Raw genomic sequence first — 22,691 nt, 5'->3', positions numbered from 1 at the left:
GTCATATAATTTCAGGTCTTTCCAAGGACATAGTAATACAATTCATAATGACATTTTATTCCATGCTCTTGCCTCAAGGGTCATATGCAAAGTTCTGAAAAGTTTTGCGTGGCCCTCAGCTCATGGGTTGCCCACCTTTGATAAAGGGTAAAGAGACACTCACCCTGATACCCTTTTCTTCTCGTTGGACACGAAATGGAAAATTGCCACATATTAGAGACAATTATAGTCAGGAGTTAATGTTATAGTTTCTATGGCAACGGCCTAAGCCCATAAACACAAGCATTTTATTGCTTAATTGTTACAAGAGATCTGCTTCTTATAAATCTAATATGCATAAATGTAAACATAAATATAAAAGAAATTCAAAGATATATGTATCTCAGTTTCAATTATCTTTTTTTCCCTACCCTTTTAGCACATAGTACATTCTGTTTCATTAGGCAGCAGAGGATGGTTAAGACCAAAACTGTTTCATGCACTGGGTGGCCTTGAAACTGATATTAACAGGGAAGAGAAATGGCCAGCCACCTGATGGCCCCCCAGGGGTGCCAATGGGAATGCATCTGCCCAGCGAACTCAAGTCCAGGGTATGTCTTGGGAGTCTTCAATTTGGTTTATTCCATTCCAGCATCTTGTAGATAGCATACTCACAGGAATTCTGGACACCTTTTGATTTCTTGGGACGTCGAATGGAATGGGAAGTTTAATCTTACTGGGGTGGTGTTTTCTCAGGAACTACCACTGCTGGAATGAAGCCTGGATGAAAAGGCCTGATCTTCCCGTTGGCTTTGGAGGGTGGCAAGCCGTGGACAGCACCCCCCAAGAAAACAGCGATGGTAAAACTGCATCCTCCCTCAGGGACTCGTTTCACTGTGATCTTTATTTTGCTGTTAGGGTTGCATTTGATGTGTGGGCAACACTCCCATTGGGAACCAACATCAAAAGTGTGCTTCCTGGGCCCATGTACAGTATTAACGGCCTGTCAATCAGTTTAAATTCAGTTCAATGGTCGGCTTTCCCCTGATTATTCTACAACTGGTAAAAAAAAAAAAAAAAAGGCATAAAACTTAACATATATAATTCATCTACTCTTGCTTTGATAAGTAGTTTTGAAGACAAGAGAAAAAATATCTGTGTAGGCACTTTTACTAGGCTCTAAAATATACCTCTGCCCTCTGTGATACACAGTGATAAGATATAAGGCAGTAGAGAAAATAAAGAACTCAAAAAATAGTTACAGATCATCCTTTAAAATGTTGTTTTCCCAGAACCTGATTTCTTTTTACATTGTATGATTTCTTCCAAAATCTAAGTATGTGGGTATTTATCATCCAACTTGCCATCTATGCTAAGCGATGAGTGGCAGCTATGACCTCCCCCAGATTTTTATAAAATCACATCGTAGGCCTCTATTTCTCTTTAATATGATGATAAAAATCGGTGGCCTGGGGACATTATGTTTACTTCCTCAGGTATTGATATGAGATATTGACGTGTGTGTGTGTGTATATATACGCATATATCCATAAACATTCATAACTTATTCATAAGAGACTCATGCTTTATTTATGCTGGATTTTGAGGGAGAATGTTCAACATTTTCTGGTGTTCTCAATTATGTATCATGAGGAGACGTCAGAGATGACTAATGGCAGTTAATTTCTTATTAACCAAAGATAGCTGGTTAAAATGTAAGGAAGTTTGTAAAAGTAATCATGTGCCTACTGACTTCCAGAATGCATGCTGGGCATTGATCAATGTGTGGTTAATGTCCAGATTCCCTAACTGAACCCTTGACATATATCCATGATGTCCAAAAACAAAACACAAAAGTCAAAACAAACAACGACACAACCACTGGGGACACGTTACCATCTCCAACATTCCGGAGACCGGCTGTAAATGGATCCATCCCCTGTAAGCAAACAGCTCAGTCTCAACACAAACCTCTGGAGTATGTGTTCTCAGCGGGAGAACAGACACAGACATAGTGACGCCCTGTATTCTTCTCCCGGCTTCAGATTTTGTTTTGAGCAGGCGTTTCCAACAAAGCCTTCTTGATCACACACATTGGTCATTCGCCGTCTCTGGCCATGAGAAGCATTTGGGCTAAATCAATGATCAAGTTGAAAACACTTACCCTCCACAGAGCCTGTATCTGTATCTGGACAGAGTTGAAGACCACAAACTCATGCTTCCCTTTCCTCCTTGTGATGCAGGGATGTATCGGTGCGGCCCGGCCTCCGTGCAAGCCATTAAGCATGGCCATATTTGCTTCCAGTTCGATGCACCCTTTGTTTTTGCGGAGGTAAGTAGTAAGCGGGAGAGCAGTTCCGCTTTCTTCCCCAACCTCTCAACACTTGAAAAATAAGACACCAGGCTGTTGCTTCTAAATTTCCCAAGTCCGTGGCATGTGTTTCTTGTCTACAAAGTTGACTAAACATCATTCCAACCTCTAGGCTCTTAATTCTAAATGTAGTTCTTACTTAACATTTTTCTTTCCTTGATGTTTTGAGATTTTTCTCCTTGAAAAGCAATTGTGTTACTAACCTTAGTTGAGTTCTTCGCACCCATGAAATAGGTATCAACTGCTCCTGAGAAATTAAGTGACTAAATGAATTCCTCAACTAAAAATTGGTGGAGACAGTCCATGAATTGAAATTTCAGAGCAGACTACTTACTCCAACACTAACCTTGCAGTTCACGTAAAACAGGATCCAGACACACCCCAGCCATGGTCTTAGTCTGGAAACTGCAAACCATTTCCTGCCACTCCAGGCCATCCTCCGTCATCGGGGAGGGAAAGCAGAGCTGCTGAAATAGGGAGGGGAGGGAATGGCAGCCAGAAGGCAGCACGCTTCATGGGTTGATGGGGACACTTTGGTGCAGGGTCTGAAATTCTGAAAGATTTGCATGGGGACTAGGAGCAGATGACGCTGTTAGAGAATCCTCCAAGGAGATCTCTAAAAATCAAATTAAATATAAAAGGTAATGTTAAAGGAGAAGGCTGGGAGGCTGGAGGCAGGGGATGGAGAGCAGAGAAATCTATGAGAGGCTAAGAGGCAGGATTTATCCAGGGTATAGTTTCACCAATAAGCACACTGAAGAAATGTGCGTTGTATACACAGTTCTTACTAGGTAATCACTGTGGCTACCATTTGAGGCTCTTGGCCACCCTTTAAGATCGGTATTATGATTCTTCTCATTTTACAGAAAGGAAAATTGAGGCAGCGTGGTTAATAACCTTTCCACGTTCATTGAACTACGAACAGTCATGCTAAGATCTAAAGCCAGGCAGGTCCTGGAGCTCATGCCAGTAACCAGCACACTCTATGACTATTCTGGGATAAATATGTGGCAGGCACTGTCCTGTGTAGAACTCAGAAGCCTATGCCCTTACGAAACTAGATTCTTGGGGCGCCTGGGTGGCCTAGTCCGTTAAACCTCCGACTCTTGCTTTTGGGTCAGGTCAGGATCTCAGGGTCCTGAGATGGAGCCCCTGGGTAGGCTCCCTGCTCAACAGGAGTCTGCTTGAGAGTCTCTCTCTCCCTCTGCCCCTCCCACTCATGCTTTCAAATGTGCATGCTTTCTTTCTCTCAAAAAAAGAAATAAATAAATCTTAAAAAAAAAAACTAGATTCTTGATGGAGGTGGCGATACATAGTACATCAAAAGTCAAATAGCGGTACTGCAAGAGACTGTGGAACTAATTGTCAGATGAGCAATGTGGGTGATAAATGATCTGCATTTAATGCATACAGATTCGTTCATTGAGAAACACGGGTCAGGAACTGAGTAGGGCAGTAAAGGCCATAAGATGCTGTCCGGGGAGGGGGGGGTGACATGAGGACAGAAGATAATGACACCTGTGTGATAGCCACAGGGGATGGGCAGCGCATCGCGGGAGCACACGGAGGGAGGGGCAGGGAGGCTCCCTGGAGGGATTAGCGCCTGAGCTGCGTCTTGAGGGATAGAGGAAGGAAAGAATCTTAGGCAGAGGGGACAATCTGAGCATCAGAATGGTGTGTGTGGGAAATTACAAGCTGTGCAGGCTCGCCAAAATTGACCTGTGGAGAGTGTAGAAGATGAGGGCCGAAGGAAATGCACATAGGGACTTTATGTCCTGAGAAATGGGCACTGCCTCCTGTAAAGGAGTCTCCATAGGGGAGACTTGAGCCCCATGGAGCTGGGACTTGAAAGGGGTGGCCCCGGAAAGGGGAGGTCAGCGGGAAGGCTGTGTTTGCTCCACACCCTCCCCGAAAGGGCGGGGCCTGAGCTCCCCAAGTGGCAAGAAGCAGGAAGGAGGAGGGAGCATCCGGAAATGTTTAGGAAGTAAAATAAGCGTGAATATTCAGGCAGCAAGATCATCCGGAATTTGAAATATACAAAGGGGACAGTATTTCTTCCACGAGACTACCATTACAGTTCTAGAAGCCTGGGGGAAACAGGCAGAGTGCATTTCGGATTTCATCCCCCTCAATGTCACTTCGAGATTTGGAGATTTATCCGAACCCCCCCCCCCCCAGCTGCCAACGATAGTTTAGGATGCTAGGAGAACCTCTTAATGGGAAATCACTCTAAAATTCACAGAGCCTTGTTTTTATATTTTTATTATGCTTTGTTGCTGCAAAGAAAGACAGAGGGAGCAACCTCCCTCCAAGAGCGAATTGCCTAATAGCTGTTAATGCAAACGCTTTTTGCTATTATTAAATATAGATCGGGGTGTTATGCGTGTCATTGGGATTCGCAGATTATAATTACTCCTCTCTCAGCCACTGCAGACTTGTCTGACAGAGCCTACGATTTGCTGCTTTGGCACGGGCTGAGCCCCAGGGCTGAGCCATTTATAAGAGATGCTCAGGCTGTTGAAAGTGTATGAGGAATCTTTTCTCAAGGGTGCCCAAAGTAGGACCACATGGGGGGCATCGTATTTAACTTTAATGAGAGTGTCCATGACTCAGGTTCAGACTGCATCCTCCCTTTCCTTCTCCATCCCCTGGCTGTGTAAGCCTGCCTATCGCACCCCAGACAGGCAGCCCAGTGTGCCTTTTCTTACCTCTCACTGACTTTCTTGGTCATTCCTTACTCATTTCCGGGCTGGATTAAACATCATGTTCACTGACGTTTTTTGATCTCAGAGCCGTGGTCTCCTCTAGTGAAAGCAGAATCCAAAATAAGAAGTGAAGGGGAGCAGAGGATACAGGCTTCCAGTTATAGAATAAGCCACGGGGATGAAAGGCACAGCATAGGGAATATAGTCAATGATGTTGTAATAGTGCTGTATGGTGACAGATGGTAGCTACACTGGCCGTGAGCATAGCATAGAGAAGTTAAATCACTGTTGTACACCTGAAACTTATGTAACATTGTGTATCAACTAGACTCAAATTAAAAAATTTAAAAAAGAGGCATGTACATGGGAAGCACCCTAACTCTGCCCCTTTTCCTCTTCTCCTCCATTTTAGAAATGTATTCTTCACATTTCTAGATTGCTTCCAGGGCTTGAAGCTTATTTCTCTACCCTCCTCCCTTCTCATGCCCTCAGTGCCATGGTGAGGACCTCCATTCTGGAAGCCCATCTGCCTTTTCTCTCCTCAACTAATGGTGACCTACGGCTTCTAAAGGGGGGAGGAGAGAACAGAACAGCACTAAGGTCTGGAGTCGTCTCCTGAGTTCCCGTGTTCACTGAGCACTTGGGAGCTGCTGCTTCTCTTCCATCTTAGCTTCCTCTCGTTGGCTCTGTCCTCCCCTTCATACCAGCACACCCCAAACCTGCACACACAGTGTGTATTCATACACATGCCCACTCCTCCTTCCCGCCCTGTCACTGAGCTGATTTTTGCAGCAATGATGACTGGTCCCCCAGGACCACAGTAACTGGTCCATTGCTCAGAAGCTACATATACTTTCCCTTGCTCTGGGCCACTTTCTCTGCATAGCCTGTTTTGTAGTTATCTCTACTTAGGAACCAATGAACAAAAGAAGTCTTCCTGCATCCTGAAAAAAAGAGTTTCCATCCTGGGACGCCTGGGTGGCGCAGTCGTTAAGCATCTGCCTTGGGCTCAGGGCGTGATCCCAGTCGTTCTGGGATCGAGCCCCACGTCGGGCTCCTCCGCTAGGAGCCTGCTTCTTCCTCTCCCACTCCCCCTGCCTGTGTTCCCTCTCTCGCTGGCTGTCTCTCTGTCAAATAAATAAATAAAATCTTTAAAAAAAAAAAAAAAAGAAGAGTTTCCATCCTTAGTGGTAAAGAGCGTAGCTTCTGCCAGCAGTAGACATATGCTCACATTCCAGCGGCACATGCAGAACTTTGTAGAGGGGGGACCCTCAGCTTGCAGCCCCAGCCCCCATTTGCTGAGCCCCTGGGGCTCAGTAAGCACCTCAGCAGAGGCTGAGTAGAAGTGCCCGTGTCTGACAAAGAGGCAAAGGTGTGGTGTGCTGAACCAGCACCAGATTTCACGTTGGGATGCGCAGGCTCTGTGCGACCACTGAGCCATCAGATGTGGGGGTAGGACTAGATGGCCACTGAGACTCCTTTTCATTCAAAAGAAATTAACTTTCGACATAGGGCTTTCTCCAGCAGTACTGATCTAGCTTTCTCCCCTGCAAGAATGGCATTATTAAACCTGATCTGAGAGACAGTGAGTAACTTGCCCAAAGTCACACAGTATAGATCCAATATTCTTTCCAGCATCACCTGCACTTACAACTGTCTACCATAGACACGCAGTTGGCCTTGGGTGGAGACCTATCACCATTACTCTTTTAAGCCCTCAGTGGCTCATATGCAGCCAGGATGGTGGACCATCGCCCTGATGGCTGAAACCGAAAAGAAAGCTTGCTAATGTTGATTGATAAGAATACTTTCTCTCTACACCCCCACAACATACATATGCAATAGCCATTTCATATGTGGGTTTCTCCTCTCCTCTCTCCACAAGGGACAGAGCCGTTGGGCTGGCCTGAGATTTTAGGCCACATAAATTTCCTAAGCTCTATGCTCAAGGGGAGACAATGATTTAGCCACTTTCATATTTAGCCTTGTCTCCCTGGAAAACTGAAAACTGTTGTAATAAGGGCTGTTATTAAGAGGTTATTTATCGGCATTGTTGCTATAATTTGCAAGTGGAGAAGGAGGCTGTTTGTGTTCTCATAGCCTCCTCCAAAGGGAAAGCCAAAATTCTTAGGAAACTCATTTAAAATTTCCTTAACTTTTTTTTTTTTTTTTTTTGCCAAAATGACAAATATCCCTGGTGTCTGCCCTGTCATGGCCTATCCTGATTCCTGAATTCATATTTTGGTCTTGCACATCTTATGGCTAGTGCCACAAAGCTGTGATTATTCTGCTAAAGAATGAGGTCACCATTTATCACCCCTCAGATATCTGAGGCTAGTGCCTGGAACCACTTGCATCCCAAGCATGAAACCATCTCACCCCCTCATGGCGGTTCTCGGGGTGTGGCAGGGTTGTGTGAGAGAGGCAATGCAGGTGAAGGTCGGGAAATGGGCCAGCCCAGGGTGAAGGTCAGGGAACAGGCTATGGGGCAGCACAGGGTGAAGGTCGGGGAATGGTCTGTGGGTCAGCCCAGGGTGAAGGTCAAGGAACAGGCTACGGACCAGCCCAAGGTGAAGGTCAGGGAGTGGGCTATGGGCCAGCCCAGGGTTTCATTCTCTAGCAGCTCCTGGCTATGTGACCACAAACACTTTGCCGACCCTTCTTAACCCACTTGGCACCCTCATCTGTAAAATAGGGAGAAGAATACAGACCTCACAGGTGGTGGTTGTTGTGAGGTTTAGATTAAATAATTTGTAAGCGTCCTTGAAACCTTGTGGCTGTTGAACAAATGCTGGCTACTTGCTTTCACCTTAGTAGAGGTCAGAGTCCATGTAAATTCAGAACATTTTGTGAGAAGGTAGAGAAAAGTTGCTCTATTTAACCTTAACTTTGAAAGTTAGGGCTTTATCATCAAGTTCCCCCATTACCTAATAAAATCCATTACATTTTTACTCAGTTTTAAAGTTTACAAGTCATACTCACATAGATCCGATCTCACTCAGTGCTGTCTCACTAAAGCGTTACTATGAAATTGGCAGAACAAGTATGACTATTTTCATTTTATAGAAACGGGAACTGAAGTTCAGAGAGGATAAGGTAGCTTTCCAAAAGTACACATTTAAGATCAGAACTCAAAATTCTTGCAGCTAATCCAGAGTGTCTCTGACCCACCCTCTCAGAACTGTGGCCATGGCAGTCCCTCTGCCTGTCATAGCCTTCCTCTCTCCATTTTTTTTTTTTTGCTTTATTCTTTTTAGCTTTATTGGGGTATGATAAGCTTAAAATATTGTACACATTTAATAGATACATCTTGATGAGTTTGGACATATGCGTACGTACCTGCGACATCTTCCCCACAATGAAGGAAATACACGGCCATGGCCTCCAAAAATTTCCTTGTGTTCTCTTGTGAGCGTTTGTTGGTGGGCTGGTTGGTTGGTGAGAACATGTAATATGAGATCGTTTAGTGCGCTAACTCCTATACATCTTCCAGCTTTCAACTTGGCTATTTTCCTAGCCACCCTCCTGCCCCACCCTGCCCTACCCACCCGTCCCAGGTGCTCTCATGGTATCTTAAGCATGCCCCCCACCTTGGGTACTTATTGTACTGTATTGCCAGGGTCTCAGGTCTGGGTATCCGATAGAACTATTTGAGAACTTCTTTTAAAAATAATAGACTTAGGGTCCCACCCAAGACCTCATTGATTGGGCATATTTTTTTTTTAAGTTCCCCAGGTGATTTTCATGCACAGAATCTCCCTTACTAGAGTGTAAATCCTACAAGAGCCATCACCAAATGCATCTTGTCCATCTTTAGGACTATCGCACTACAGCGTCTTTGCAATACTATTAATTTATGATATTATTATTATTTATTGAATGTTTGATCTATGCCAGGCACTATGATAGGTAATTGACAGACATCTATTTCAGTTAATTCTGCCAACCACCACGAGGAAGACACTATTATCACCTTATTTGAAAGAGTCGGGATGTGTAGTTCGGAAAACAATTCATGAACACATCAGAGACTGTTTTCAGCTGGAGCTTCTGATGATGCACTATAGTTCATGTTTCCTACCTGCTCCCTTGCTAATAAATGGGATCCCAAGAAAGTTGTCGTAAAGCGTATAATAAGAGACTCTGGGGAAGTCAGCCTTCAGGTACAGATTTAGACATTGTCTCTAGAAAGTAGAATGATAAGGCAGAATGTCAGAAGAGCTTGGAATCAGCCAGCATGGCCCCAAGATGCTGTTTCCAAATATCACAAAGAACATGGTTTCATTGCTGAACCACCACAAAATTGCCTGAATTTTTCCTGATAGTCTAATATAATTTTTCAATTAAAATGCTTTTGGCTGCAAGTAACAGAATTAAGATGACTTAAACATGAAGAGTTTACCTATAATTTTTCTCAAGTAGATAATCCAAAGTAGGTGCTCCCAAGGCTGACTCAGCCCTTTAACAGCATTGTTAAGTCCTCTCGTACTTCTTATCTCTCTACTTGGTCATCTTTGTGTTGTTGGCAGCATTTCTATTCACTGTCCCAGGGTGGCTACAGAAGCTCCAAGCATCACCTCACTTTGCGTGAAAACATTCAAAAGCAGGAAGAGAAGGGCAAACTCTCTCCTTTTTTAACAGAAAAGAATCCTTCCCAGAAGCTACCCAGCAGACTTCCTCTTCTTCCCAGAAGTAGGTCACACAGCCACTGCTGGATTAAAAGCAGCCTGGGAAAGTGAGTAACAGGTGTGATGGTTTGGGCTCTTTCTGAGGAGGTAGAATTCACCAGCAAGGAAAAGGGGAGAAAGATGTGGTTGATGTTTAAACAATCAGTAGTCCAAATACTCTTCATTCATAACACCTGATGATTAAAATAAGCTAGGTAATCCTTCAAATTTGTTTTAAAACAAGTTCAGCCATATGAATCCAACGTTGTTGAAGAAAGGAATATGTCAGCACTAGGGATCCCAGATGGCTACATCACTGAGAGAGATTCTGATGACAAGGACTTCAGATAGTAGCTAATGCTCTCTTCTCCTGTTTTTAGGTCAACAGTGATCTCATTTACATTACAGCCAAGAAAGATGGCACGCATGTGGTTGAAAATGTTGATACCACCCACATTGGGAAATTGATTGTGACCAAAGAAGTTGGAGGAGATGGTATAAAGGATATTACCGATACCTACAAATTCCAAGAAGGTAACTTACTGCCACCAAAGAAGATTTGCCCAAGTTTGTTTAGTACTTACTGGCTGTCACTATGAAACGTGTTCCAGAGAATACACCATAAATTCTCATGACGGAGACACCTCACACCCACAATTTCTCCTTGTAGTTTTCTTTTTTGCTTTGAGTAGAATTCCCCTTCACATCTCTTGTGAAAATGATTTGGTTTAAAGTCATGTCTATTTTAACACAATATAGTTCTTGCTCACAAAAATATGGAAGAATCTTACCTTTCAATAATAGAAAACACTGTATAACTAATGTAATTTTAGTTCAATAGTAGAAATTTAAACAACTGTTCACAGTTGGTTAGTGCTTTACGAATTATTTTCACATACATCGTTCCACTGAATTATCACGGAAGTCCCTTGAGAGAGAGAATACAATATTAACGGGACAGTGCGTTCTCACTAATTCAGGCCAATTAGGTTGAAGGCCTATTTCAATTATAAAATAATGTTAATGTTAATCATGTTTATTGTGGGGACAGTTTCAAATGGAGCTGTTGAGTTCAAGCCCATTTCGGTCAGTACCAGGTGCCTACTCTATGTCTGGGATTGCATTTGGTGCCAGGCATCCCCACGGTGAGCAGGACCCAGTTTCTGTTCCTGGAAAAGTGGTAGGATCATCACGCAGAGGGTTTGGGGAACAAAGAAGAAAGACAGTCAGTCCAACCAGGAGATTCAGAAAAAGTAGAGTCTTCTCTTAAGTCACAGACCACAGTTAAAGAAATCTAAATAGGGGCTTTCAGGCAGTGGGAACATGACCAAAGGCATCCTGGAGGTGTGAGTTAGTCAGTGTGTTTAGGGTCCTGAACACATCAAGCTCAGAGTGCCGGTGGCTAGAGACAAAGCTGCCCAAGGTCAGTAGTGGACAGGAGGTAGAGGAGCTTGGGTTTCTTGATGGGGAACGTGGAGTATATTTTGCAAATGATTCACCAGCGGAGGTTCTTAGGAGTGGCATTTATTCTAGTGAATGGAGAGAAATGACAAGTCATTAGCATATACCTAAATATTCATCAGTATTCCTGAAGTGCTAAGGAGTGCAGAATTTGTTTTAAGTATTTTAGACAGTCTCTCTGCTCTTATTTAAAAAAGCAATTTGCACTATAAAGAGAAAGTTTGCTGAATTGAGAATTCTCATGCATTGTATTAGAAATTCAGGATTTTTGTCACCTGCACTAGGGAATTTTTGCTATATTCTGAAATGGTTCATTCTTTTTTTCTGTTAGTTATCATCCCTTGCACAACATAGAAACAAATGTGTTTTTTTTTTTCTTTTTGGCTTTTTCCTAAAGGGAGAGTTTTAAAAAAACGAAAGTACAATAAAACAAAACAAACAAGTAATGCCCTCTTGTCACAGAGTTATAGGCAAAAAGGTTTGCAAAGGAAAAATAAAAGTCCATAGAGAAAGAGAAAGAGGGACACCTGGGTGGCTCAGTCAGTTAAGCATCTGCCTTTGGCTCAGGTCATGATCTCAGGGTCCTGGGATCGAGTCCCACATTGGGCTCCCTGGTCAGCGGGGAGTCTGCTTCTCCCTCTGCCTGCTGCTCTCCCTGTTTGTGCGAGTACTCTCTGTCTCTCTCTGACAAATAAACAAATAAAATCTTTTAAAGAAAGAAGAATGAAAGAAAGAAAGAAAGAAAGAAAGAAAGAAAGAAAGAAAGAAAGAAAGAAAGAGAGAAAGAGAGAAAAGGACCTAGCTGCAACATTCACTCATTTATTCATTCATCCATTCAACAACTTGCTCTTAACCACCCACCGTATTCCCAGCACTGTTGCATAGGGATGAGATGCACAGTCCTGTCTTCCCGGAGTCTAGCTGGGAAGATGAGCCAGGAAGCAAGCCCTCACCACGCTGTGCAGCAGGTGCCCAGAACAGAGCACAGAGAAGGGACTTCCAAATCAGACTCAGGATCCTGAAGGACATTAGTGATGGTCTCACTGAGACAGACAGAGAAACCGGAATTGGCCAGGTGAAGCATGAGGAGAGAGTTCTCCAGGAAAAGGCAGCCCACCAGGGATTGTGGAAGAAGTCCTGAACAGACAGTGTAGAGGAAAAGCAGTGACCCTACAGGGAGCCATCCAGACAACCAGCTGTCTCTTCTAAACCACACAGCAGAACGCCATTGTCATTAGCTGTCATCCATGGAGGTGGCAGTGAAGGCCAAATCAGAGCCGGATGTCAAAAGAGGAAGGACCAAAAGCCAGTCCAACAGAAGAGTCGGAGCTTGACCAGAGGTGGACACCAGATTAAAAAAAATAAAATGTGCCAATTCTGGATGAGGAAGATAGCTGAGGTTCAGTCTTCCAGAAGTCAAGGCTCAGGGAGGTGGACAGTGTGAGGGTCTGATCCAAGCAGAAGAACCCCTAAATCTGCATGGTTATGAGACACCCCATCTGGCTTCTGGGCTGGAGTTTGATCCCAGGAGGTTAATTAGCCTCTTAATCAAGAATGGCAGCTGCATGTTAAATTCTGACTTTAGGAATGACCAAGTGGGGTGTTATTTACGGAAGGTGGCAGAGACCACGCCTGAATCTAGCGGGACCGACTGAGTGATTATAGACGTGCCACGGGCCTCTAGGAGAGGCTGCTGGCATCCGTGGTCATGCATTTGTCACTCTGATTCTCATTATTGAATCTCCCATGTAATTTCTCTATCCATAAATGCTAAAATGTGGCCACTAAAATGTAGAGATGAATAAAAACATAGAGAAGGAATTATTACCAGATTCAGGAATTAACTATTTTAATTAACTAAATTGTGGAAAGATCATTTTTCACATGGATGAACTAAAGCTTAATATTAATTTTATAACTTTTTTCAAATATGTAAGATTAGGAAACTATAAAATTTTGAAAACCAGAATTCTTAAAACTTCTGTGGCCATCTGTCTTCTTTTATGATGGTGTCTGGATTCCATTTCCTCTTTGTTCCATCAATCATTCCCTCTGTCACTTGTATTTCCATCCCTCCTTCTCTATTATCTCCTTCCCATTCGCATTTAAGCAGGATCCAGTGTCACCTGTGTTTAAAAAAAAATTACAGAGCTCTTTTTTCAGCAATATATGCCCCACCAAACATGTCCCGTTCTTTCTTCCCACTGGCCTCCGCAGCCAGGCATCTTGAAAGAATTGCCTGTCCTTGGTGTCCCATCACCTTTTCCTTTCCTTTCTCACTTACCATCCACTGAGTTCTGCTGCCAGCCACAGATTCTTGAAGCTCCTCTTTTTTTTTTTTTTTTTGGAAGATTTTATTTATTTTCATTATTTGAGAGAGACAGAGAGAGAGTGCACAAGTGGGGTGAAGAGCAGAGGGAGAAGCAGACTCCCCACTGACCAGGGAGCCCAATAGGACCTTGATCCTGGGACCCTGGGATCATGACCTGAGCCGTAGGCAGACGCTTAACGACTGAGCCACCCAGGTGCCCCCTGAAGCTCCTCTTCTCAACCAGGACCACCTGATTGCCATGTGGAATAAATGTTTGCAGATCTCCGCATGCCTGAGCTTCCCACGCCTTCTGATGGTACTGCTCAGCCCCGAATCTTGAAATTCTCTCTCCTCTTTGTTCCTATGACACCATTTCTCCTGGTTCCATCCGAACCTACTTGATTCTTTTCTCTATCTCCTCTGCAACTCTAAGCTCCTTTATCCCCCCTCACCTCTGAATGGCTCTTATTCTCGGCTCAATCCTCAGGCTTCATTCCTACCCACTGTATGTTCTTTCTCCATGGCTGGCATTATATTCACACATCTACTGATCACCCCTCAGTCGGTGTCTCTGGGCCAAATTCTCTGTTCAGCTCCACATTCCCCTAAGTCTCCCATAGAAACCTGAAACCGACCCTTCCAGAATGCTGTCTTCTCTCACTCCCTCTCTTCCCTGGATATGTTTCCCTCACTTCACACCCCACTGAAGAGAACCACAGTCCTGCCAAATTTAGCAACTCGAGAGTCAATCGAGCAGCAAACCCTCTAAATGTTCCCTTTGGAATAGTTCAAATTTATCTCTCGTCTACACTGTGGCCACTCTCTGAGAAATCAGTGGTATCAAATGTGGAAAGCCCTTAACATAGTGCCTGATACAGAATAAGTGTCCAATAAAGTTAGTTTCTGCTCCCGATAGTAATTCTGTTCTTACTACAATACTACTACTATTAGTCAGGGCACGAGCATTTTTCTCCTGGCTACCTGCTGTCACTTCCCAATTCCATCTTCCTACCACATCCTCTCTTTCCCTTTGTCTAACTTGTGCATTACTGCCAAAGTGACATATTTAAAATATATATTCGAGCCTGTCATGACACTGCTTAAAAGCCCTTGCTCTCCTCTGTTGCCTTGAAGGGCATATCAATCAGAGTTCACCAAGCCTCTGCTATTTGACTTTTGGGCCCCCTCGCTGCACCTTCTGACCACACCAACAGGCATCCCAGGTGGCAGCCAGGAGAGCTGCTGACAGACCTCCACAGAGTCAGGCTGCCACTTTCTTCATGCCTTTGCTCTCGCTGCAGAGAGAAAACCTCTCCAAGAAGTCTTCCCTGCCCCCAGGTAGTGTTGAGTCTCTCCCCCATTCCCTGCCGTACATGCAAACGTCTCCCCAGTGTCTGTGATGGACATACGTATAGTGATCCTTCTGCACTTGTTCCTGAGACCCCTGAAGGAAGGGCTGTGCTTCTCATCTGAGCCTAGCACAGTGCCTGGATATCAGTGGTTCAAGTAGCACCAAATAGTCAAATAAATGGTAACACAGGTGACACTTTCACAGGTGAATTTAAATGCACATCACATATCCCAAACTGGACTATTTAGTATCTATTATAAAGATGAAAGTTTTGTCTCTGGATGAAAGCAAAGTGCTTTTCCAAACCTTGATCCTTCAACGCCTCTGTGCCAGGCTGGGTCGTAGTAGGTCCTGGGGATGGGGAGATGGGCTCCAGTGGGGAAAATAGTGTTATGCAGCGTCGAGTGCTGGGAAAAGCACAGAAAACCAGGTAATGAGTTAGTGAGAGATGAGAGGACTGGGCTTGAGGACACATTACACAGGGTGATGGAAGGGGGTGCTGTCTGAGAAGGTGACATTTGAGCTAACACCTGAACAATGAGAAGAAGCTTAACAAGCATAGAAGGGCACTTTCATTACATCCGAGTTAACGGAAAGATGCTTTTGCCCTTGCCCCTGGAGGCCACAGAGGAATCTCAGAAAATATAATCTGGCTTTAGATCATTCTCCCACAGCACTAAATTCATGGCCCTGAATTATGTAAGATAGCATAAAGCACAACTGCAGAGAGACGGGAATTCTGCAGAGCTCTGGGGAAACCCTGACGTCCTGCCTCCTACCTGGGCCTGTGTTTCCTGGAATGACTGCCCTGCAGCTCCCGCTCACAGGCAGGCTGATCCCCAGAGGGGAGCCAGAGGCTTCTCTGTCTATAATGTCACATTAAGTCTCGTGTGGCTCGCCACAAGCCTTCCACTGCCCCTTCCCCTCATCTGGGCCAGTTCAGCCTCTCTCCCCCCAGACGGCACCTCTCTAACAGGTAGGTCCCTACTGCTGGTGTTCTCCTCCTGCATTTTGTCTAAATGCATATCTGGTGTCCATCCAAAGCGATCAGCAGTAATGCTCTCCCGAGGAGCTGTCAGCCAGGTGCTTTCTGCTAAAGTATTTAACTAAACTTTCCTTGTCATAGCCCCTTCTTCCTTTTGTAGGGAGATGACATCTCCCCTATTGATCTGTAAACATGTGCTCTAGCCAATGCTTGTCCTGGACCAATAGTTCCTGGCACGTTCTTGCAATCTTGACAATCAGAGAAATCGTTAGCACACGTGCACGCAGTTCACGTTTGCTTACAACACCTACTGGCATTTTCTGGCTTTGCAAAGTACTAGTAGCTGCCAGTTCTTACGCATGCCTCCAAACCTCCGAACAGCCCTCTGATGTTGGTGCCCTGCCCCTTTATTTACAAGCAAGGACATGGATGGGAACAATAGCGCCTGCCTTGTAGAGTTCTCTGAGGACTAAATGAGACAATGCCCAGTACACACTTCACCACAATACCTGCCACAGAGTTGGCTCTCAGCGATAGCTGTTGCTATTGACTTCATCGGCGTTGCATTTCATCGCTAAGTTAAGTAGAAGACATTATCTTAAAAGTAATGAATTTAAAAGCTCGCGATTTATTTATTTATTTATTTATTTATTTATTTATTTATTTATTTATTTATTTATTGCTAGCCATGCCCATAACTAGTTTTTACAAGTCAAAGAATTTGCCTCTGTACCTTCCATGCACTAAGATGTACCCAAAGGTATTTGGGTGGTAAAGAGAATAGAGACTACCACTCCGCACCTCCCACAGCCCTGTCCCCTCAAGCTGAGCATTTTGTCCAGGGCTCTGTAAGGAACGTCAGCCCAGCTCGGAGCCAGGAGGGGCCAGCTCTGAGGTCTGACTTGTACCTGTATTTCTTGCTTCCACGCCTGCACAAAGCTATTGTTTGATACTTCCAGAGCTCACCCCTTCTCCTCCTGTCCCTACCGTCATCTCCTCCAGCACCATCCTGGAAATCCCACAGAAGACGTTTTCCTAAAAACAGCACACACATCTCCAACTGCATTAGAACTTTGGTGTACCCCCAGATGTCAATAGGTATCCCTCAGAAAAAAATGTTTTGGTGTCAGATGAGTTTGGGAAGTCTTATATTAACTAAGTCTCCTCACTGTAGGACTCAAGCTCAGAACCTGTGATAGGCTGCAATCAAAACAATGAACATCTGGAGGCCCTAGACAACCCGGTGCTCCCCAAGGGAGTTCGGCCTTAGAGCCCTTTGGCAGGGAAGGCTTGTTAATGACTTGCTAGATCTGAGTGTATGGGGCTGCGCACTATTTGTGAAACAGATGATCTCTACACGATGCTGGGGGGGATATGGCAACAGAGGAAGGAGTAGAGGGCAAGATGGCAGCTGCCCAGGGGTCAGCTTAGCAGGAGAAAGTGGGACAAGCCTACGTGGAAAGAAAGAGGAGGAAGACAGGTCTTATCAGAAAGATCAGTGAATAGGGGAAAACTCAGCACAAGGTGCAGAATAGCAAGATGCAATTATCACCAAAATATTTGCTTAGAGATCCTCCAATTCAAGCTAGGATTTGGTGGGTGGGGCGAATGGAAACAAATTGGTGCCACTATTTGAGAAGAGTTTGACTGGGCCAACTCTGCCCGAAGAACCCTGAAGTAGCAGCACTGGAGAAACAGCCCTGAGAGCAAGCCCCTTAGCACCCCTCTTTCAGATAAGCCCCAGCAATGCCACCTAACTCGGCAGCCCAGGAAGGTCATAGCTCTCCGGAAACCTGATTTTGCAGATGTGGTAACACCGGAATAATGATCCCACCTGTCTCGAAGGGCAGTTGTGTGGCTTACAGAGACAACTGGACAAGTACAGTGCCCAGAACTCAGCGTGTTTATTAATTTCTCTTTGATGGATTGCATTTCTTTTCCCCTGTCATGATCTCTGCATCTCTCCCAGGCCAAGAAGAAGAGAGGCTGGCCCTGGAAACTGCCCTGATGTACGGGGCTAAAAAGCCCATCAACACGGATGGCATCCTTAAACCCAGGTCTGACGTGGTCATGAATTTTGAAGTGGAAAATGCCGTGCTGGGAAGAGACTTCAAGCTCACCATCACCTTCCAGAACAACAGCCCCAATCGTTACACCCTCTCAGCCTATCTCTCGGGCAACATTGTCTTCTACACGGGGGTCTCCAAGACAGAATTCAAGAAGGAGACATTCGAAGTGACGCTGGAGCCCTTGTCTTGTAAGCCAGTTTGGGGGGGGGGGGGGCTCTTCTCTTCGGGACTTGTTCTCTACCTCCCTGTCTGGCTTGGTGCTGTTACTCATTAATAACTTCAGGGGTGCCTGGGTGGCTCAGTTGGTTAATCATCTGACTCTTGATTTCAGATCAGGTCATGATCTCAGGGTTGTGGGATCGAGCCCCATGTCGGGGTTTGTGCTCAGTGGGGAGTCTGCTTGAGATTCTCAATCCCTCTCCCTCTGCCCCTTCCCCCCTCAAATAAATAAGTAAATCTTAAAAAAAAAAAAAAAAGAATAACTTCCTGTCAAAGTTAAATTTCTGCTGCAGAGCTCAGGACCATGAACCCCATTGGAGAACCCCCTTCTTCCAGAGGGGCCTCAAATTTCGGCCTCACCTCTCATGCATAGAAGTGAACACTGAAATTTTCAAAGCCTAGAGCCCCATGAGTCATGAAAATAAAATGTAACTTCTTGCTACTCAAAGTGTGGGCCAAGTGATGAGGTTGTGGGATATAGGTGAGGTTCAGTGGGGTGGAGTCCGGAGCCGACGACCAAGAAAGAATTCTTGAGGCGTCTTTGGTGCAAAATTGGTGGTTTCTTAAAGCACAGGGACAGGACCCGTGGGCAGAAAGAGCTGCTGCCCCAGGTTGTGAGGGGTGGCTGATTATATACCATGGGGTTGGGGGAGGTAAGGAAACAGGGAGGTTGAGAAAGTACTTTCATATGTTAAAGAAGATTCACAGGATAAGGGAGGCCTTGCCATTGTCAAGTTAAGGTTGTTTACCCCTCTAGTAAGACATTAACATGAAGATGGTTGGGAACTTCCTGGAGGCTGCAGATTATAAGGACATTTAATTGTATCTACATTCCCTTCCGAAAGCTAGGTTATTGATAGAAATGCTTTGTTCTTGTAAATTGCTAAGACATTTGCAAACTGAGGGAGACTCAGGTCTTGCAGGATTGTGGTTTCTATAAGGTTAACTATTTCTTTGTCCTTTAGGGCAGCCAGGAGTGCCTGAGGAATATCACGTACATCCCATGGTGGGGGGGGGGGGGGGCGGTCCTGGGGTGTCAGTTTCTGCTTTGCCCTCAGCTTGCCTTCTGTTCCCTCATCACAAGGACCTGAAGTATCAGCATCCCCAGGGAGCTGGTAGAAATGCAGACTGTCGGGCCCCACCCCAGAGCTGTTGAATAAGGATCTACATTGTAACAAGATCCTAAGGGAATTTTAGTGCCCAGGAAAGTTTGTGAAGCACCTTGTCAGAAAGCAACCCCTCCCCCCATTGGTATCTCTCTCCCCAAGTCAGGTAACATTTTGGGGGACTGCCCTAGCAGGAATGATGTGTTTTGCTTTACCATTTAGAAGGTAAAGAGATCTAAGCTCTGCAGATAGGCTGTTTCTGAAAACTCATCTGCTGATACATTGGGACAGGGGAGAGCCCGCCCTTGGGAGAGGAGACTGGAGACTCGGAAATGTGCTGTCCAGGAGCCTCAGAAGGGCTTTGTTCTCTCTTCCACCTCTTTCTCAGCCTTGATCCAGCCCAGCCTCCCTCGAATACATGCCCTTCCAAAGCATCTCCTTCACTATAAGAATTCAGAATATTTTAAACAGGCTTGGGCTCCACAGGCTTCAGCTTACATTGGGGATTGCAGTTTTGAGCAATCTCGTTTCTTGGGGTACTAGTATTTAGGGTGCACAAAGGTTGGTCACATAACTGGTAAAATGAGTTAACCGGGAGAAACCGGTCTCCAGGCCAAGCATGTTGAGTTAGAGCAGGTTGGAAAGGACCTGAACCCTTCAGGGCGCTGGATTTCTGTTGGCCTGACATGTGGCAAAGAAAAAGAAAAAATTTTTAAAGATGTACAAATAATAAGTTTTACAGCATGAAGGCAAGCAAGACTAATATGCCCCACAGGGTTGACCAACTCACACGTCCCAGTTGTTTTCAAGATTTCTGGATTCGGTGGCTGTCCCAAGCCACAGTCAGTACCCTTGTGAGGCTTTAGGAAGATATTCCCAGAAAAATGGGGAATATTCCTAAAGTCCTAATTCTAAGAAACCTACCCAACCTTAGGGGAACAAATCTCCAGAGATGTAGTAATGTGACTAACAATTAGGAAATCATCATGGTATATTTTTTTTTTTGGAAACTGAGAGATCTAACACTTGTGGAGTTTAAAGAAACCGAGCCTTAGAATTAAACAAATGGGGATTTTAGGTGTGACTAAGTCACCCACCAGCTGTGTGTCTCTAGGCAAGTTACTTAAGTAATCTGAGCTCTTCTGTACATGGGAGTGATACCACCCACATCACAGGGTTGTAGATTTGTTCCCCAAACCTTTATTTCATGCTGAATGTCTAGATGCTGTTTTGTGCTGGAGACACAGCAATGAACACAACAGAGGTGCCAACCCTCATGGGGTTTGTGGTCTTAAGGGGCGGGGGCTGGACAATAAAGTATATTTAGTATAGTATAGTTATGCACATAATAAGAAAATATAAAATAGGGTAAGGGAGGGAGGGAATGTTGTGGGGGTGGGGTGATCAGGGAAAACCTCTCTAACAGGGTGACATTTAACAGAAACCTGACAGAAGGAAAGGAGCAACCTTTGCAGCCAGGAGAAATGAAATGCAAAGGCCCTGAGGCCAGAGCATGTTTGGTGTGTTCAATGAGTAGCAAGGAAACCAGAGCGGGGAGCAAAGGTGGCAAGGGAGAGTGGATGGTGTACACCATATAAAGAACTGTGAGCCCTTGTAAGGACTTCGGCTTTGATTCCAAGTGAGCAGAGGAGCCATTAGAGGATTTTGAGCAGAAATGAGGCATGATCTAACTTAGGTTTAACTACGCACCATCCTTTCCCACCTCACAAGAGTCCCATCCCTCCATCTCCTTCCCCTTTTCTCCCTAATCCAATAAGAAAATGAGCTTCTATGAGTTAGTGGGCTGGAATGGTGTGATACATTAACCCTCCAGGTCACTGATCTAGGGACAGCTGACCAGGTGGATCAACTGTATGCAATAGATTGCAAACTGCAATCTAAAATACATCGCAAAAAATAAAATAAAATGAAATAAAATAAATTGCAGCGTGTTGCAAAAAGCCACTTGATTCTAGACCTTGATCAAGTAGGTCAGAGTACACTCCTAAGAGGCTTGATTGCAAAGAAAGTTTTCCAAATAGAATGGGAGGCACACTTTCCAGATTGATGATTAAAGAGAATGTGTGGGCTAGAATCAGCTTGGAAGATTTGAATAACTTAAACCTTCCAGTACCGTCAAAGGTGCTATCGTTTCCACTTGGCTATATTTAGTTTTCTTTGCTTTTTGGAAAAAGAGATGAGGCAGCTCCTGTCCGTGTCTCCCTCGGCTTTCCCCAGACACAGTGAATGATGTTGGCAGGAGCCCAGCTCCACCACTCACAGAGTGAAAACCTATTCTTCTTTCTCTTGCCACGTTTAATAAACTTTATCTAGAACAATTTCTTGTGCAGTGGCAAAACACAGCACTTACATAACATACTATTTCAGGAGCACTGTTCTCTTGGGCTTGGAAGCACAGCCCAGTTTCCTTAGTGCTATGATTTAGAGAATGTTCCACCCCAGAGAATAATGTCCTGGTGCCAACATTATAAAGGTAGCAAAAGCCTCCGTTAAGATTGGTAGAAAGAAGTCAGGCATTTCTCGCTGGCCTCAAGGAACCCTGTGGTCACTCACACACAGCCCCCCCCCCCCCAGCAATAACCAGAGGAAGTCTGTTTTTTTATTATTGCTGGAGGCAGTTAGAGACAAAACACATGTTCTTCAAGGCATACCCTTTGCCACTCCATCCATCCAGAGCTGGGAGAGTGAAAAACAGGCCCCTTGGGCTCATCTGAGTTTGTAGCCAGTCAAGCGATGGAGTCTTATGTGTCTGGACAATTAATTTCCAGGGGAGCCATGGAGGAAGTAGGGTCCAGGCTTGGGCCCAAAGAAGCAGCATAAGTGGGTCGTTCAAAAAAGCAGAATTCAAGGGCCAAGATCAAGCCAAGGTCCTCCTAACTCTGGAAGCTTCTCAAAGTTGAATATGCATCATGTGGGCATCTTATTCAAAAACAGATCTTAATTCAGTAAGTTGGGGGTGGGGTGGAGGTGGGGAGGTCTGAGAACCTGCGTCTCTTATGAGCTCACAGGTGATGGCCTGCAGACCACACCCTGAGCGGCAGGCACCTGGACCGGAAGCGCCATGCCTTCCACATGACCCGAGGCTTCTACAGAGCTGATCCTGTGGGGATCCTCCTGGTTGTTGGAGCAATGCCCTCCACCCCAGCTACACATTAAAGTCAGCCAGGAGCCTGTAAAATAATGTCTGGGCCCCGAGCTCCAAAACTCTGATTTCATTGGTCTGTGGTGGGATTCAACAGGGATGGTTTTTAAATGTCCCTGAGTGATTATGACATACAACCAGGATTAAGAACTCTTCAGTTAGAGGGTTAGAGGAGGTCACGGCACCCAATCATCTGTGAAGGTGACGAGCGTGGCCTGATGCACCTTTGTTTGGGGGCCGACAAGTCAGGGGGCCTCCCTTGTGCCCTAGCTTGCCTTACACAGTATCCCGTACTCATTTCAGG

The 22,691-nt window shown here is 45.0% G+C and overlaps 1 protein-coding gene across 1 annotated transcript in view; it reads left to right on the top strand.

Moving 5' to 3' along the window:
- Positions 1 to 22,691, top strand: part of F13A1 (coagulation factor XIII A chain) — a 163,674-nt gene that overhangs the window by 118,513 nt on the left and 22,470 nt on the right. Inside the window, exons 9-12 of the mRNA XM_045811684.2 lie at positions 736 to 839; positions 2,223 to 2,311; positions 10,103 to 10,256; positions 17,800 to 18,087. Coding sequence (XP_045667640.2) covers positions 736 to 839; positions 2,223 to 2,311; positions 10,103 to 10,256; positions 17,800 to 18,087 — 635 coding nt within the window. The remainder of the gene's footprint in view (positions 1 to 735; positions 840 to 2,222; positions 2,312 to 10,102; positions 10,257 to 17,799; positions 18,088 to 22,691) is intronic.

The sequence above is a fragment of the Ursus americanus genome, chromosome 32 (genome assembly GCF_024610735.1).
Source record: "Ursus americanus isolate L20-20 chromosome 32, mUrsAme1.1.p, whole genome shotgun sequence".
In the NCBI taxonomy this organism is placed as follows: Eukaryota; Metazoa; Chordata; class Mammalia; order Carnivora; family Ursidae; genus Ursus; species Ursus americanus.
Note: the sequence above shows the minus strand (reverse complement) of the source record. Positions and strands in the feature narration are given on the sequence as shown.